Source organism: Erythrolamprus reginae, chromosome 5 (genome assembly GCF_031021105.1).
Source record: "Erythrolamprus reginae isolate rEryReg1 chromosome 5, rEryReg1.hap1, whole genome shotgun sequence".
NCBI lineage: Eukaryota > Metazoa > Chordata > Lepidosauria > Squamata > Dipsadidae > Erythrolamprus > Erythrolamprus reginae.
Genome location: NC_091954.1, coordinates 87,641,939 through 87,660,056, shown reverse-complemented (window position 1 = coordinate 87,660,056; position 18,118 = coordinate 87,641,939). Strand labels below are relative to the sequence as shown.

Here is an 18,118-nt window from a genome sequence, read left to right as displayed (position 1 = left end):
CCCTCTTTACCAACTCCTTGTAATCCTTATTTTAGCTTTATTCACGATTTTTGAATAGTTTTAACTAATTGCTACAGCTTTACCTGTTGTTAAGATTTCTTTTACATTATTGCTCTGCTTGTATAACAGATTATATAAGTGGGTTCGAACTTAAAAGTTTTAGAAAAGCCTTCTATATCACCAGTAATGTTGATATATGCTGTATACTGCTCCAAAAAATAAAGGGAAGACTTAAACAGCAGAATATACCTCCAAGTAAATCAAACTTCTGTGAAATCAAACCGTCCACTTAGGAAACAGCACTGGTTGATGCTGTTGTGCAAATGGAACAGTTGTGCAAATGAAACATTCAGTGAGGATATTGCATTCATTCAAATCTAGGATGTGTTATTTGAGTGTTCCCTTAATTTTTTTTTTTTTGAGCAGTGTATATATTTCCTGTAGAACATTGATCTTTAAAATTATAGACAGATAGAAATCTGATATGGCTTCTTCATATATGTGATTCTGATGAAGTAGCATTCCTTAACTTTCTTCATTTTGCACCTTATTCTATATCTACAAAGAGGATTTTCTGTTAACAATGCAATCATGAAGTCATATCTTCTTGCCGTTTTTTTTGTGTGTGTCACTGTTGCCTGCAATTACTTCTTCATATTTGCCGCTGGTGATAAAAGTTAGGAGGTGTATTTGAATTTTCTAAAGGCATCTCTTAAATCTGGGTCCTTGCAGTTGAAGCCTTGTGTCTCGGCGCAGACAGCCCTCGGTTCCCCCTTTTGAAATGTAGAGACAAGGCATGTAAAAGCGGCAGCTTTAAAGTACCCCAGCCATCTTGAGGGGTATTTGATTTAAACCTGGGAGAGTATCTTTGATTCGGAGGGTCTTGCAAATGAGACCAAGTTTAATATTGCTCCTGAAAAGTCCATAAACAATGAAGCCAAGTTGGTGGTAGGGCTTCTTAATTTTCTGCCAGGAGGAGTGGGTCAGATCAAAGGAAAAGTAGGGGCGTGGGGGTGGGAATCTCCTTTCCTATTTCTCTCTAAATCATTCTTAGACCTGCTCTGTAAAATATGCTCAAACTTTTGAAATGTTTAATTGTAAGCTGGTTCTCTCTCTTCCCGCCCTCCCTCTCTCCCTTCCTTTATTTCTGCCGTATTTTGTAGACACAAAGACTGAGTTCCAAAACAATGTGAGTCTTTTATTCTGGGTGGGGGTAAAAAAAAAGGAGATTTCACGCCATTCTCAAATTATTTATCACTTGCACATAAGACAGCCACTTTAAAAGGGAAAAAAAATGCTACTCCTCTTTCCTAAACAGGAACCAAATCAGAAAATAAAGCACAAGGTTCACCTTGAAATGAGAAAAAGAAAAGGATTTTGCAGAAACCTCCTGGGATATTCAAGTAAGTTAAAATATGATTTCTTATACTTGCATAAGCATAACTCAACGCCTCCTACCAATTCCCTTTCTGTTCATTCAGATGTCTAGAATGCACCTTTGGTCCCAGTTAAACTACGTTCCCCGGGCCTCTGATTGTACTGTCACATTATGCTATGACATATTCATCTTGCATTCATTAATGGATGATTTGATTGAAATGAGGTTTGACATGTATTTGATTTGATTTTAAAAAAGAAGACTTTGATCTTGGACTTTGGCTTTACATGATAGGTATCATTGTTAGCTGCCCGCTTCAGCCTTCCATAATGTGGTATCTTTCCAGTGTCCACCACGATTGGACTTTTGACTGAGTATTGACTGACATTTTATCTGACATGAATACCTTAATCTGGAGGGAGTGGATTAAGTATTCTATTTGAAATTAGCATTTTATTGGGCTGGTCTTGGTTATTTCAGCTTTTAGACTGGAGGAAGGATGGAGGGAGGAATGAAGGAAGGAAGGAAGGAGGGAGGGAGGGAGGAAGGAAGGAAAGAAGGAAAGAAGGAAGGAAGGAAGGAAGGAAGGAGAGGCTCTATGACCTTCCTAAGGGAATAATCATCTCTACCTGACTTCTCATCCTTTATTGTTAGCCAACTTAAAATATGTAAAAATACCCACCATTAATATATTGGAAAGGAAAATTGAGAATAGGAAGTTTTTGCTCTTTCTCTCTCTTCTCTGCAAAAAATCATCTTCCTTCAATAAAAGAGTGGCCAGCATTTCAGGCAATATTATTTCTCGGCCTTTCTAAGGCCTTTCCAGAAAAAATATCACAAAAATCCTTCCCCATCCTTTCTTCTGGTGAGAGCAATTGGGTACGTTCCTGGTCTTCCTTACAGTCTTGCCCAGGAAGCTTGGGTTTCCGTCTGTATTATGTTCTTTGAGCCCATAACAAGTCAGTTAATCCCCACAGAACACGAGGTTTAAATAGGTTTGCTACTCTTGAAATCCTTGGCATGACGCAGAGTGTCGAGAAAGTAGGAATTTCCCTCGCACCAAGTTTGGGATTCAGTTCGCCTTTATTATAAATTCTCACATAACTGCTGGATAATAAAAACTAAAAATTCAGGAGAGGGGTGGTGGTGGTTTGCTTTGATTTTAAAGGAGAAGCAAGCAGGGGGTAAGGATGGCAATGCTGCATGGAAATTCTTTCTTCAGGAAACTTTCCTTCTTCATAAGTGATGAAGACCTCCTCTGAAAAGGTCACCCCTTCCCTACACAGATTCATTGACCCGTCAGAGAGACAGACATAGAACTGCGGGGAAAGTTTCTGAGGGTCTCAATTGCCCAGAGAATCCGGCTGTTTTAACCAAAAGTTAAAAGGTCAAATTCTGCTAAGCAGCTACAGCCGAACCAACTCCTCCTGTTGAAGAGATGGGGCTAAAAAGAAAGCACGTGTGGCCAGGCGGGCAAAGCCCCCAAAGGCTCCAGATACGATATTTCCAAAGGTTTTTTTTTCTTTCTTTCTTCCAATGGGGGAAGGCATCAAAAGTCACAGAATAAAACGTCTCCGGTTTGTTTCGGAGCCTCTGGTGTTGCTTGAGAAGGAAAGCAAGCGGGACTCTTTTGAGCCACTCCAGAGAACCCCATTACAGGGGGGGAAATTGCTAGTGGGACCAACCCTTTCTCTCTGGGGGTCCCAATGCAACCTTCTGCCTCTTCCAGCTCCCCCAAAGGAGACTTCGGAGGCTTCAACACAGCAGAGAAATGGGATAGAAGGAAGGGGCTTCCCTCCCTTTCCCTCTCCCTCACAACAGCGGCGATCTTTGCAAACTTAAACTGAACCTTGAATTCAAAGGAAGAATACATCTTAATCAGTTGATGACAGAAGAGAAAAAAGAGAAAGAGAGAGACACAGAGAGAGAAAGAATTCAATCCTCTCCTACAGGCCTGCATTGGTGGAAAGGAAAGCCCTTAAATGGGCGGACTTTCTTTGGTTCCACCATTAAGCGAATCCCGAAGAAAACCGCCGAGCTCCATCAACTGACTTTATCAATGACATGCAGGCCTTTTCTTTTGCTTACAACCCATTTGAAAAACTTTAACCCAATCTCGATTTAAAAGAAAGAAAGATAGATAGATAGATAGATAGAGAGAGAGAGAGAGAGAGAGAGAGAGAGAGAGAGAGAGAGAGGAGAGAGAGAGAGAGAGAGAGAGAGAGAGAGAGAGAGAGAGATAGATCACTCAGTCCCGCCAAGCGGGCTTTTAGAGTTATTCGCACAGATCTCTTAGGGCCGGAGGGCCGACCTAACAGGACCCGAAGTGGCCTGCAAACGAGACCCACAAGCTCTCCGCCTCTCGTTGCTTTCTTTTCTCGGAGGCCCTTGCCAAATTGTTAAGCAACAGAGAGCCAGCGATGAAAAGAAAGAGGGAGCCCTGCGGAAAGCCTTGGAAAGGCGAAGATTTCTTCCCGGGGCCTCTTCGCAGGCCTTGCAGCTGAGGGGGGGGGGGGGGGGGTTGGCTTTCAGTGGGAAGGCAATGAATCCGAACTCACAGGAGCTGGCAAGCCTAAAAACAGCCAGCCTGCCTTGGGGGAGACTGAAAACTCTGCTTCTGGCTAAGAGCCCCGACAACGCAACCTAGGCGTTATTCTTGGAAAGGGCCGCTCTCCTTGTCATCGCTTTCCTCCGTTCCAGTATTTATATTAGGAGCGGAATCTCTCCTCTCGGGGCTATTACAGTCTTAAAATACAGTCGGGCGGACGGAGTGGGAGGAATACCGCCCACCGGATTTCTGGAAGTGCGGGGAAGCTCGAGCTCTTCCGCAGCTCTTGAGGTCCCCCTCCTTTCTCCGGTTGTGTGTGTGTGTGTGTGTGTGTGTGAGAGAGAGAGAGAGAGAGAGAGAGATTGGGCATCACAATGGCAGAAGCTCGAACGCACCAACGTCCGTGGAATGGGCGCACTTTGTCTTCGGCATTTCTGCGGGATGGCGAGGCAACTTCGTTCAGGACCTCCTCCTCTTTTTAAAAAAATTTCCTCCGCCTTCTGATCTTGTGTACCACAACCCTCCCTCTTTTGCTCTGCTCTCCCCCCCTCTCTCTCTCACACACACTCACACACACACTCACAGATATGTCTCCCAAGGTACACAACAAACGCTAGGAGTGAGAGCACTAACTTCACCTAATCTAATGAGAGATACACCATGGGCCATTTCTTTTCCATTGGATTCACGGAAGGCGAGGGGGGAGCGGAGGGGAAACCCCTGTGTGAAACCTCGGGGTTTTAAGTAAGAGCGGATAAAGCCATTAGCGTTTGACAAGAAGCCATGCCAATATTTTAGAATGGCCTAAGCCAACCCGATGGTAACATAGGGGCTTTAAAAAAAAAAATTGATAAAGCGTTCCAGATGTTTTCTCTCTTGACTGAAGACTGTCAGGATTGAAGGATGTCAAGTATGTAGAAATGAAGTGATTGTAAGGAGGGGTGAGGAAAACAGCTTTATTTGGAAATCCCACTCAGTATCTTTGTAAGTAACCAGCCTACCAGAATGTTGCTTCCTGTAACGTTTGCTTTTTTTTTTTTTCCTTTTGGGTTGCCGTAACCTCATTCAGAGGGCCGTCAAGGATGGGGAAGGAAAAACGCGAAATGTTTTTGGCTTTAGGCAAAAGCGACTATCAAAGGACAGTTGTCTTGAATGGCTGGGAGGGTTAGATTGTCTACGTAAACATGTTATGTAAGGACAGTTAACCGAATCCAAGGCGGGTAACTTCTCAGCTCCTTGGGGCATAAAAGCGGGTGTGTGGTTTGCATGTGTGTAAAATATTGATTCTGCTGTTTTTTCAAAAGACTTGAGAGTTGCAATCCAAACAGAACCGGTCAGAACAGAATTATATCTCTGCTATAGATAAAATAAAATAAAATAATCCTTGGATTATTATCTGTGAGGACTTCTAACATTTAAACTCACAATTCCAAAGATTCTCAGGAGACTATTGGGGGGGGGGAATTCCCAGGAAAATATATAGATGTATTTCCTAAATTGTTTGATTGACCGCTTAACCAGAAGTAGATTGGTAGTGGCTTTATCAAGGAATGGTTAAAAGCTCTTGGAAACAAAGTACAAAAATAAACTATCAGTTATAAACTAGCTTTTGGTGTATTGGAAATGTGCGTGTGTTTTCAGTTGAATTGCTGGAATTATTTCACAGTAAAGCGGAGCGTTGTATGATTTCTTAGAAATGTTTTAAACACTGTGCGACAACATGTTCATGGTACCATGGTAACTAAAATTTTATGATGGTGAGAGACAGAAATATAATATGCTTGAATCCAAAAGTTGGCTTCTTGAAGGGTTTTCATCTTTGCCACTATTTTTTGCCCTAATACCTAAATTTAATATGCTTTTCATTATTTCATGAATGGATACTACCTTGCGTGGTGAAAGCTTTGGTAACTTCATTGAGAATGTAGCTGACCAGAAATATTTTCACTGCAGGTCACTCGAAGTCCTTGTTTTATGGGGGTGGGGGGTGGGTGGGATCCCACTAAATTGAGTGGAAGTACCTAACTCGAGTAAATATCGGGATGGCGTTTTAACAGTCGTGTCTACTAACCCCCTCAGGGCATTTGCACAAAGGAGCTGAGCGAACAGTGGGATTATCAGAGAATTGTTTTAAAATGTCATTTAAATATAATTTATCCAGAGCAGAGCAGAAAGCGAGGAAGATCACATATGAAAAGTACATATATTTTACCGTTTGTTTTGAAATACGAGATGGGTAAATGGGGGTCATTATAAGATTTTAATTGGGAATCCACGCACCTGACTGTAGGGGAAATTAAACGTGTTGAGAAATGCAGGTAGCTGAACTGAATTTAAAAATGAAGAGGGGAGGTACTCCTTCCACCCGAGTAAGCTTACTCTAACGTAACGGTTAGAGGAGAGTAAGTTAGTTAAAGGCAGAATTCTGGAAGCCTCTTGCTAAAGACAGCGGGGGTGGGGGGAGAGAGATCCTGAATTCACACAAATCAGGATAAACATTTTTCGGAAATGTTCCAAGCCTTTAAAAAGACAAAGGCACTCCGGCATTTATTATTTTCACCACAGACCCAATAACCTTAGTCATTTTCCGCCTCTCTTCCGCCAGGAGGGTAGAGTAAGAGTAACTTCTGCCTTCAATCTACAGGTTGCTTAATTCTCACAGCTCCCTGCTCCATTGACGCGGATTATTGTTATTCCCCTAACTAAATGGGAGCGATTGCCTATGGGAGAAAGTGAATAAGATCAATACAGATTTCTCCCCCTCCCCATTTCCAATCCACACCAGTGCTTCAGGGGATGGGTATTGGAACTTCTCAAGTTTCAGTGAACTTGCTGAAATGATCCGCCAGATTGGACTCGATTATTTGCTGCTGCAGTCACTTGCAAAGTAGCGGTTCAGTTTAAAAATAAACCAAGTAATGCCAAGATGGAAAACAGGGTGCCTGGTAAATAGGATACGAGAATTGTTTTTATGGTTGTTGTTGTTTTTTTAAGGCTCGGCCCTCTGGACTGCCAACAAGTGTTAGAAAACTAACTAATCGTTTGCCCAGCTCTGCTTCTCAGAATAATTTCTGAATGCAAAAAGCCTGCCTTTTTCTTCCTGGCATCCATTTATGTTGAGAATTGCAGCCTCTCCATATCTGCGTGTGCCATTAAAAAAAAAAAATCGGTAGTCAATCTGGAGGGGTGGGAACTACCTGAGTTTGGAGAGCATCTTCTCATTTATAAAGCATATTCCGGGAATTGCGTAAAATAACCCAGTACAATTTCCCGATCTAGCTCCTCCTTTTGAGGTCCTATCACTGAACGCGGGACTATCTTCCGTCTGTCGGGGAACGCCGAATCCGAGCCCGTTGCCCGAAGCCATTTCCGTGTGTGTGTGTGTGTGTGTGTGTGTGTGTGTGTGTGTGTTCTAGAGCAAGAAGGGAGCGGAGGCGAATCTTGTAACGCCCGAAGCCTTCTCGGGGAAGCCTTTCTCCCTCCCCCCCCCCCTCCGTATCTCTTTCCCTGCGGATTCCCGGTGCGGTTTGGCCTGGGCCGAATTTCTTTCCCACTCCCAGCCCGCAAACAGACTCAGACCACAGCGCGGAAGGGTTGGGGTGGTGGGGTTTTTTTTTGAGAAAAGCTGCGCCGCGCCCGGCTTCCTTCTCGGTCCCCTCCAGCTTTGTGGCGGGAAGGAACCGCGAAGTAGCCTTGAAGTTAGCCTGGGGGCGATCAAAAGGCCCTTCGGCCCGGGGCAGGGGACTCCGCTCTCGACTCTCCATTAAACCGCCTGCTGCTGAAGAAAGAGGCTGGCTGGGACTGGGACAGAGGCCCGGCTAAGGATGGAGGGAGGGGAACAGTGAAGACCTCGGGCGAGCGAATAGGAAAACTGTTAAGTGCTCCAAGCAACTCGGAGGAGGGGGGGGGCAACTCCAAGCAATGGATCGGGCACTACCAGCGGGACGCAGGGAAAGACCAGAGCCCTCCGCCGGCCACCAGCCAGCCTCGCCTTTACGCACTGGCACTACTCAACTATTCCTCAGCCCAAGAGCGCTGGACGGCACCTAGACCCTTTTCGACTTGGGCCGGACCTATTGTTCCAGCTACTTTTAATTCTGTTGATTAAAACGCAGGTGGAAAACTATCCGCGGGGAGGCACGTACCTCCTCCCCCACCCCCCCAAAAAAACCACACACCAGACCGGCTCGGTGGAGCCGTGCAGAGCGGAGGAGCAAAGAAAGAGGGAGGGAGGCAAAAACGCAAAGGGTCCTTTGGAAATTACCCACCAAGCACCGCGCAAGCGCAGATCTCCCTGTATCCTCTTCACCGCCGCCTCCCCCCTCCCTCCCCGCCTTTTTCCTCCCCGCTCCTTCCTAAATCTTTTCAGACTTCAGAGGGGACCTGTCATCGCTGACGTCGGTCAGGCAGCTTCGGCCAATCAGCGGCCTGCCTGATTGTTGAAGCGCTCCGGGTTGGAGCCGAGTCTGTGAAGCTCTCTATTCAGTAGCCTCCCAACGTCCTGCTGCTGCCTCTCAAAGCATATGGGATTCCACGTAGGCATTAAAAAAAGAAAAAGAAAAAACAAGGGGGGCAGGAAATTCTAACACCCCCCCCCAAAAAAAAAGGGATGGGGAAGGGAGAAGGGGGAAATAAAGAGAGAGGAGAGGAAAAGAAAGGGGGGAGCAAGAAGAAGAAGCAAAATCAAAACAAAGCCAAATAGTGGAGACCGAGAGATTGGGAGGGAGGAAGCAAATCTTTCGGATGAAGAGAGGGGGAGGAAAAGTTTCGGAAAAGTTTGTTTTTCCTCCGCTTTCTCCCCCTCTCTCCCCCCCCCTCTGCCTTTCAGGCGCTTTCTCTCGCTCTCCCCCCCCCCCTCTACGTCCCCGCTGTCAGGTGACTTTTTTTTTTTTAGAACTGTAGAACCAAGTGAGCTTTGGGGGAAGCCGGGAATGGGGTCGGCGGCACTTTCCAAGCGGAACACCGCGCTGAAATTAGTAGGCTTGGCAGGGGACCCTCGCCCTCCTCATCCTCTTCCTCACCGCCATCACCACTCCTCTCAGAGCATGACAGGCTTCGCGGGGGACCCCCATTCCATCCTTCCCACGCGCCCTGGGGGGCACCCTGGAGAATCCCTCCTCGGTTTGAGTCCGTTCCGGTCAGAACACTTGGATCACCATCGTCACCACCACCACCATTCCCACCATCACTCTCCTCCATCACCACCACCTCCTCCATATCACCCAGCGGCCCTTAAGCTCTGTGCTGACCCTCAGCCTCGCCGTCCCGTGACAGGCCCAGCTGAAGTGGTCCCGCGTCCAACTGGAGCGTTGGGCCCGGCGCAGTCAACAAGAGTCCCCTATGCGATCCCTCACCCAAGCCAGGCTCTATCGGCAGGTAGAGATTTATTCCTGCGCGGGGATCTGACTGCCCCCGGCATGCCAGGGTTCTCTTATCCACACTCTGCTGCTCCAAGTTCTCACCACGGAATATTTGTCTCAACAACAGGTAGCTACCCCGGACACCATGCTTCCCACCACCACAACCTCCACCACCACCACCACCACCACCACTCAGAAGTCGGGACTCATTCGCTCCTTCCTGGACTCCATCACCAGGAGCAACCTCCCCATGGACCTCCCGGTGGCCATCTAAACGGACAGATCAGGCTGGGACTACCTGGAGAAATGTACGCCAGGTCTGAGCCTTTCACTCCAGGACCAATCTCCCGGACAGATCCTTTCGCGGCTTCCTCCTTCCACGGCTACGGTAGCATGAACCTGAACGTGAATCTGGCGTCACACCATGGCCCCGGGGCTTTCTTTCGCTACATGAGGCAGCCCATCAAGCAAGAGCTCATCTGCAAGTGGATTGAACTGGATCAGACGCCCAAGAAACTGTGCTCGAAAACTTTCAGCACCATGCACGAGCTGGTGACTCACGTCACCGTGGAGCACGTTGGCGGGCCCGAGCAGTCCAACCACATCTGCTTCTGGGAAGAGTGTCCCAGGGAAGGGAAGCCTTTCAAGGCCAAATACAAACTGGTCAACCACATCCGCGTCCACACGGGGGAGAAGCCTTTCCCTTGTCCGTTCCCGGGATGCGGCAAAGTCTTCGCTCGGTCGGAAAATCTCAAAATCCACAAAAGGACGCACACAGGTCAGTATAGGTTGGTCTTGCTCCATTACTGTTAAGTCCAGAGATCTGCTGATGCACGTGCACTTCTTCCTCCTCCTCCGTCTCTCCCCCGCCCTCTCCTCTGTAGCTTCCCTCTAATTATACTTAGAATTAATTAAAGCTACAGTAGTTCAGTAAACTCTGCAGAAGAGTTGGTTTAGATTTTTGCTTTGCTTTTGCGCATCTGCATGTGTCTGTGAAAAGAGATAGAGAGAGAAAGAGAGAGGGAGAGAGGGAGGAAGGGAGGAAGGAAGGAAAGAAAGAAAGAAAGAAAGAAAGAAAGAAGGGAAGGTCCAGACTTTAAAATGGCATATATATTTTTTGTGGTTGGCGAGGGAAAGAGATTCCAAAGCCCGTCCAAGAAAATACATACATCCAATCTTGGGGCAGGAACTTGCAAATTAAGAGCAGACAAAGGAAATTGCAGATTGTCTAGGAAATTGTGTGTGATGCCGCTGTGCCTTCCTTGTGAGAAAAACACAGCTGCACAGTCCACTCTTTTTGTCTGTGACAAGAAGCCCAGAGGATAGTTCTCCAATGCTCTTTATTTCTTTAATGTTTGTATGCTTGAAAATATGAGGTGCTTCGTTTCTGGAACCTGGGAAGTTGGAAATGATGGCAGGGATGTGCCCTGGATTGAAGGTGGTGGTGATTCAGGGCTTCCGGGCTGCCAATTTGAAAAGGTCACTGGCCAGCATTCTATGAGAAGTCTACATTAGAAGCCAAAGTTTTCCTTCCTCTAGTTAACATGAAAAAGCAAGCTGTTCAAATGAGACAATCTTGCAATATTTATGCTTGACCCCGTCTGCCACAAAAGCATTTAGAGAGAATAAACTGAAACTTAGAAAGTTTTCACACTTCTGGACCCTCTCCCTCCCTCCCTCCCCCTGAAGCCTTACACTGTAAATGAGATTGGCAGCCAGTGTCTGTGATTTTGCTGACTTCACCCAACTCTTTTTTCTCTCTGGTTCAGCACAAGATATTAAATAAGCCCTTTTGCAAAATGTCATCCTTTTTGGGATATAGTTTTTACACACACTGTCTCCCATGTGTATTCCCTTTCTAATAGGCAATCCTACAGAAATACAGAATTCTAGATTCTTTCTTTCTTATACTCTGCCACTATAAAGCTCTTTGTTTTAGCAATTAAATGGCTTTGCTCTACTTTTCCCATCTTACCTTTAACAATATAACAATATTTTTGTTAGATGATTTATATTATTTGGAATATTGAATCATCAAGAAAAAATAATAATCAAAGTATCTTCTTGTAGGTAAGTAGGAAGTCATTAAAGAAGGTACTTTATTCTTCAGTCATGGTGTCTTTTAAAATAAGCAAACTTTTAGTGCCTTTTCACTGCCTTCTCTTTTGAAGTCTCTGAAGCAGAAAATGCTCAATTTCTTGTAAATGTGACCTACAGCAGTGCAGTTGAGCACATGAGAAAGGTGCCAGCTCATAGGTTTATTATATGATATATCCTATCACATATGATCTTTTGCCTGAGCTTCCCACATAATTTTCTTTCAAAGAGAATGGTGGTGTGACCAAGGCCAGGGCATATGAGTCAAATTTTGTAGGCATGATTGAAGAATCGTAATTTATGTTGACTACACTAACTTGAAATTCTCAAATTCAAATATGTCTAAAAAATAATAAACTTTCCAGGAAATTATTCAAAGAGAAAATTCTAAATTTGCAAGAAAACAAAGGCTTTTGTCCAGTATTAACAATATTATATTTCCTAGCACAGTAGAAAGAAGCAGATTTCTGGAGCAAAAGGGAAGAGAGAAAGAGAAAGAAAAGGAGAGATGGAGAGAATTCCCAATAGAGTGACACAGTGGGAAAAAAAGAGAAAGCAAAAATCACTTCCTTACCATTAGAGCTGGCCAGGGACATTTGTAACCAAGGAGGATTTTAGGCCGCAGTAATAGAAGGTCTGTTTTAACTTGTAATTTATAGCAGTAAGCCTGGCAAAATAGATTTTCCTCCGCCTTCCCTTCCCCCTCGAGAATTTTGCAAAGACTTTAATCCAGTCCCAGTGTTGGAAGGATTATGCTAAAATCTCCATGCTGTACGTCTTGCACTCAGCAGCCAGGCCTGTGAGAGCTACAAGTGGGGGTTAGAAGATGGCGGTGCAAATTCCATGGGGCTTGCACACATGTCCCTGTGTCCCCAACTTCAGTGCTCTCCTTCTCCCCACCCACCACCAAGTGAGGAAAAGGAAGCTTTCAAAGAAAAACCAGAAATGTTTACTTCTGTACAGAAAAAAAACCTTTAGTTTAGTTCAGGGCACAAAAGCTGGAAGGTGTATTTGTAGGACCAGTTTCAGCAATGAGGATACACTTTTTTTTCAAATCACCCCTTTTGCTCAAAGGCAGCTTTCAGTTTTGGTTTTGGTCTCAATTTACAAGCTACAGGAGGGAAGGAAAGTTGAGGAAGGCAAGCCTTACCTGAAGGCAACTCATTCTCTCTCCCTTTGGCAGGAGGGTTTACGGCAGAGTTGTTCCCCTGGGCCTCTTAACTTCCAGCCTGCTCGCACTGCATTACATGGATCTCCTTGATTTGTTATTTTAGCTGAGCAGGGGAAGGTCAAACTGTTTCTGTACAAGAAACTATAATTAAAATGCTTAAAGAGCCATCAAAATATAAGATCTTTCTTTTAATTTCTCTCCCCTCTTCTCCCCTCCCCATCTCCATTCATGGGCACAGCAATACAGAATTCATGAAAAGGGAGAAAGCATCTTGTTAGGTTCTTCTTTGCAGAAGCCATTGTTTTTTGGTTTTTTCTTCTGGACTGAGAATAATATTTACATTTATTCTTGAAAATCAGCAGCCCCAACAATTTGATGCTGGGGATTCTGTAGTCTTGTTTTCTAACCCTTGCAATCATTAGAGCCATTTTGTTTCAAGAGGCAAATGGGTTTTCAGTGATTTTTTTTTTCAATAAACAGTGGTTTTAAAACAAAGTTAGTTCTGTAAATTGGACATTTAAACAGGATTTTGTATTTTAAAGGATGTTTTGCACTGAAGTCAAAACATATGATCTGGACCCTTTCAGAAATTATCTTTAAGAAACACTTAACGCACAACAAATACAGTCACAGACATGAACACACCAGTCAGTCATTTATACTTTTAGAAAAAAGGATCTGGCTTTTCATATCATATTCTAATAACTTTATTATTATTTCTGCCCATTTCTGCCTGCCCGCTCTCAAATAATATGTCTACAATCAATGGAAACTTCAGAGCACGTGACTGCAACATCTTGGACTGGACTTTCTATGGCTCACTCAGGTTTTTTTGTGCCTAAACAGTGCTTTTACAGGCATTCGTATTTCTTACCATCTCTCCTTCCAACAGCACTTTTCCTTCTTTCATCCAGCATCCAGTATTTAATATTACTATATTACTATCCCAATATGATCTGTTGGATTGAATAAAAGCTTTGCATTGTCCTCAATGCTCTCTTCCATCTATTTCCTTATCTACACTTATACCGGTATTCCCCATGCTATTGTTTACTGTAGATCTTCATGAAAACTTGGCCTGGATACCCACATGGTGAAATTCATCTTGGCTCATAAAAATAAAACAATGCTGCAGTGAGCCCTCTAGATTTTTGGGCATTGTTAAGTATTAAACTGACAAGCAACCGGAAAAAACTGACTTATTATTTGTCAGATTCTAGAAAATATAGCACAACCTTCAGAGAAATTAAGAGGAACCCATCCTGAGGAAATTACACAGCCTGATTTTGAAGATGGATAACCCTGATTATCCAGCAGTAGCATGCAAACAAGTATGCATGCACACATGCAGCGTGTGTGCGAGCGCGAACGCGCACACACACACTTGTAGGAGGCTGATATACATTTATGCATGCACACGTAAGCTGTACAAAAAAGGTTGAATTTCCTTCTGGCCTTTTGTCAGTACAGTATTGCATCCCAAGCCCTATGTAAATAAGGCTTCCAGGGAAAGCCAAATATTATGTTTCCTGTCTGATTGTGGATATATAAGTGCATGGCTGGAGGCATATGGGCTTACTTGGTGGAAATGTAAAAGGTGAGAGAGGGTTACCTCCTGAAGTCTGTCATCTTTGGTTATGAATTTTGGGGTTGACCAGCTATGTACAGCACCGTAGCTGTTTCTAAAACAACAGGTAGCAGAGGTCATTTGTAAATAATGGTGCATTTGGGAAGGGATGGGGAATTCTGGTTTAGATTCTGCTCTGCAAAACTCGCTAAAAAGAGTCAGCCTGGTTGCCTTCAGTGCTGGCGCCATCTTGACTTTTTTGACTATACCCTGCCAGCATGCAACTGAGGGGGGCAATTCTCATGCTTTCAGAGCAGCCCCCCCCCTTTCTCTGAGAAAGGAGAACACGCTTATTTCTTGTGGGAGGGAGACGTTGATAACCCCCAAATTCCTGAGATAATCCAGGGTATTTTTAGAGATTGTTCTTCAATCCCGGCAGGCCTAAATTTGCACCGGAACATCCGGCGCCGTTTCCAGAAGGGGGAAAAAATGTGCCCCAGGAGAAACTCAATGGTGGGAAAGGAAATTGCGTTAGAGTCGTGGAAATAGCCCTTTCCCCCCACGCCCCCCCCCCCCAAATTAATATGCCTCCCCTCCCATCCTTTCCGGACGAACCTCCCTCCTTCCCCGCCCTGCTTTCCCTCCCCGGGGCCTTGTCTGCCAAGTTTCCCAGGACTGCCTCTCTCTTTGCAGGCGAGAAGCCCTTCAAATGCGAGTTCGAAGGCTGCGAGCGACGCTTCGCCAACAGCAGCGACCGGAAGAAGCATTCCCACGTGCACACCAGCGACAAGCCCTACAACTGCAAAGTGCGGGGCTGCGACAAGTCGTACACCCACCCGAGCTCTCTGAGGAAGCACATGAAGGTCCACTGCAAGTCCCCGCCTCCCAGCTCCGGCTACGAGTCGTCCACCCCTTCCCTGGTCTCTCCTTCGTCCGACTGCGGCCGGGACCCCCCTCAACCGCCGCCGCCACCGCCGCCCCAGCAGCCCCCTGCGGCCTCCTCCACGCAGGCGGCCGCGAATCTGAGCGAATGGTACGTGTGTCAGAGCTCCGGGGCCGGCGGCATCCCGACGCCACCCAGTAACTCTCCTTCGCCCCACGCGGGAGAGGCCGCGTTCACAAACTGCGACCCCGGCCCCAATTATTAAAAACGCCGCTGGCTGGAGGATTGCCCCGCCGCCAACCAGGCCGCCGCCGCCTTCTTTCCGAGTTCTTTCGGGACTTTGACCAGGGGTCTTGTGGAGAAGGGGCGGAAACCCACCCGAGGCTGGGAAAGCACTCCCACCCGGTCCCCCCTTGCCCCTTCTCCCAGGCACCTTTGATCAGAATTGCTGCACTGGCCACCGGAGAGAAGACGCACTGTGTATTGGGGGAGGGGGTTGTTAATGGGGGGGGGGAGAGACCTCCTCCCTGCTTTTTGTATTTATTATGGTGCCAAGCGCACAAGGGACATTCCCCTCCTCCCCCTTATGTCTTTTCCCACGACTTCATGGGGGGGGGGGTATTTGTTTTTAATTATAAGTATTATTTTATTTTTTTCCCCATCCTGAACCTGTTGGATCGCTTTTCTTCCCAACGTTTACAGAAGTGTCATAGTAGTTGACACAGCTTTCTTTTTTTTGTACCAATGAACCAAAGTGTGTTTTTTTTCCTACGGATTTCTAGTTGTACAGTCGCGATCTTCGGTGCTGGTACCTCGTGACAGTGTTTTTCTTGGACTCTTTTTGTTCCCAGGTGTTTATTTTTATTATTTTTGTTTTTCATCTTGACCGTTTGTGTGTGTGTGTGTGTGTGTGTGTGCGCGCGCACTGACCTGGGTTCACTTTCTGAGAAAAGGGTTATCTTATAAATATGTTGCTGGTTAACCAACTGTACAGCGATCAATTAAATGCTTGGATTAATTTAGCAGCTCAGTTGACATTTTGAGGGAGAAAATCCCTCTTTACTGCCCGGACTTAACCAGTCAACTCTTCCCACTTGTTACTAATAAAACAGACCCAAGGGTCGCTTAATGATTTGTGGTACATTTTAATTTACACAAGTAATGGATTTTAAACGCACAAACACATTCTCCTTTGTTCTCCTGCTTCTGCTCCCAGTGTTATTTCTGTGAATTCTTGCAATTCCTTAGTGAGTGGAAAGTGAGATCCATATTAAAATGAGAAGGAGTTGTTATGAGTGACGTCATTGTGCTGATTCTTGCAATGTTCAGAAATTCAACATGTAGATTCCCCTCCCAAATGATGGAGTAAACACAGTGGCAATTTTGTTTTGAAATGCACAAAGGTTGTGTAAAATTATGTGAGGGGTTTTTTTTTTGTAATGGTAAAAATAAATGTTTTTTTTTCCAAACCTCTAGCACATTAAGAGGCTGCTTCTGAGTCCTTGTTTTTTTTTTACCCCCTTTTCTTATTTTCCAGCTGAGAGGGCAAGAAGGAAAAACAGAATGCATTCCAGTTTGAGCATAGGGACAAAGCATCCTTGTGAAGGTTCAGTTACTTACACCAGGCCCTAAGGCTATCAGGTCATCCTAAGAGTCCTATATCATTTGCTCATGATGTATTGTACTTCCAGTAGGGTTCCTGGGTTGTCCAATTGATTCTGATCAATGCTATGAAAACAGGGCTCATTTTTCTGAAGGTGCACACTAGAATTTTGCTGCAATAGTTTCCATATGGACTATTCCCTCCATTATGTAGTGAATTACAAACTGCAATCCTCCTCTGAATGATTCCTATTAAAAGCATCTGGTTTCTTCTACCTAGTGTTTGCAAACATATTTTTCTGAACTTTACATTTTTGGGGTGCAGCCCAATAAGTCCTCTGGAATTCAGTGGGACATCCTACAAGAGGTGAACATGTAGGACTTATATCCAAAAACCAAAGTGATGTAATTTACATTTTCGCATTCGTACAGCTTCTGTTTTCAATTGTGGCCTGGGAATCGAGGAATATGATTCGTCAATCCTATAAAGTACATCCACAATATTATCCTATGTTGTCTGATCAAAAGCACTGGAAGAAGCAATCCAATGACAATATTGTCATGTTTATTAAGCTCTACCTTGCCTGGAATTCTCAACTGAGCCTTTCTGCTTCCCGTCTCCACTTCCAACTCACATCTTTTCTTCCTGATTTCTTTTTTTGCAGAAGCTGTGGTTTTGGATGTGTAGGCTAATCACCTTTAATTTTTCATTTGCTTGTTACAGATGTCTATCTGGTTGCTCTCAAGGTAATCTAGACTGAGGCAGCTGAAAAGCTCTGCATCTTATGCCTTAGACATCAAAGCAGGCTCTCACAATGAAAGTATTTCTTCGCAACGGTGAATCTTCATGGTGAGTTAAGATTTCTATAGCAGTAGGCAAGTCATACTTTAAAAGATTGAAAAGAGAAGTCTGGAGCCCATCCAGCCTTTTCACAAGGACATAATATTTAGGTCTAGGAGATTCTTCCTGCCATCACCCACACCCACCTTCTGGTTTTCTAGCAGCCCTCCCCAGCTGGCCCAACTTGGTCTTTATTGATTTTGTTTGAGCTTCCAGTCCAGTGCACATGTGTGTGTCTATGTATCAGAGGGTGCGAGTATACATCTATTTTTACCTCTACCTTTTTCTCAATCCTTTGTGTGTTTGTGATGGACATGGAATTTCCTCTCCTGCCCGACCTTCCGGGGCAAGGAAAAAACCCCACGCGAATGGGAGGCCTTGTTCCAACCCCATATTCAGAATGGATAAGAATGTCAGAAAGAAAAATGGGCCCGCTTGAATCACAGCCCGTCACTTCACTTTTGTTTCCCTGCTTCTGGGCCCTGATCAGAGACGGCCTTTGGGATTTGATGGCGACTTTTCAAAAGGCGAGGAAATGGGTTTGAAGGAGAGAGAAGAAAAGGAGAAAGGTCTAATCAAGACCGGCCTTGTTCAAAGGCTCTGATTTGAGGTGGGGGACTGGGGGCGGTGGAGTGATGATGGGGGCTTGCAGGGGTGGAAAGTGTGAGCTT

At 45.1% G+C, this 18,118-nt stretch overlaps 1 protein-coding gene across 1 annotated transcript; it reads left to right on the top strand.

Moving 5' to 3' along the window:
* The first annotated feature begins 8,857 nt into the window (after nucleotides 1-8,857).
* ZIC4 (Zic family member 4) lies at nucleotides 8,858-16,421 on the top strand. The gene is made up of 2 exons (XM_070754103.1): nucleotides 8,858-10,064; nucleotides 14,815-16,421. The coding sequence occupies exons 1-2, from the start codon at nucleotides 8,858-8,860 to the stop codon at nucleotides 15,267-15,269; spliced, it is 1,662 nt and encodes a 553-aa protein (XP_070610204.1). The 3' UTR covers nucleotides 15,270-16,421.
* Nucleotides 16,422-18,118: the final 1,697 nt, after the last annotated feature.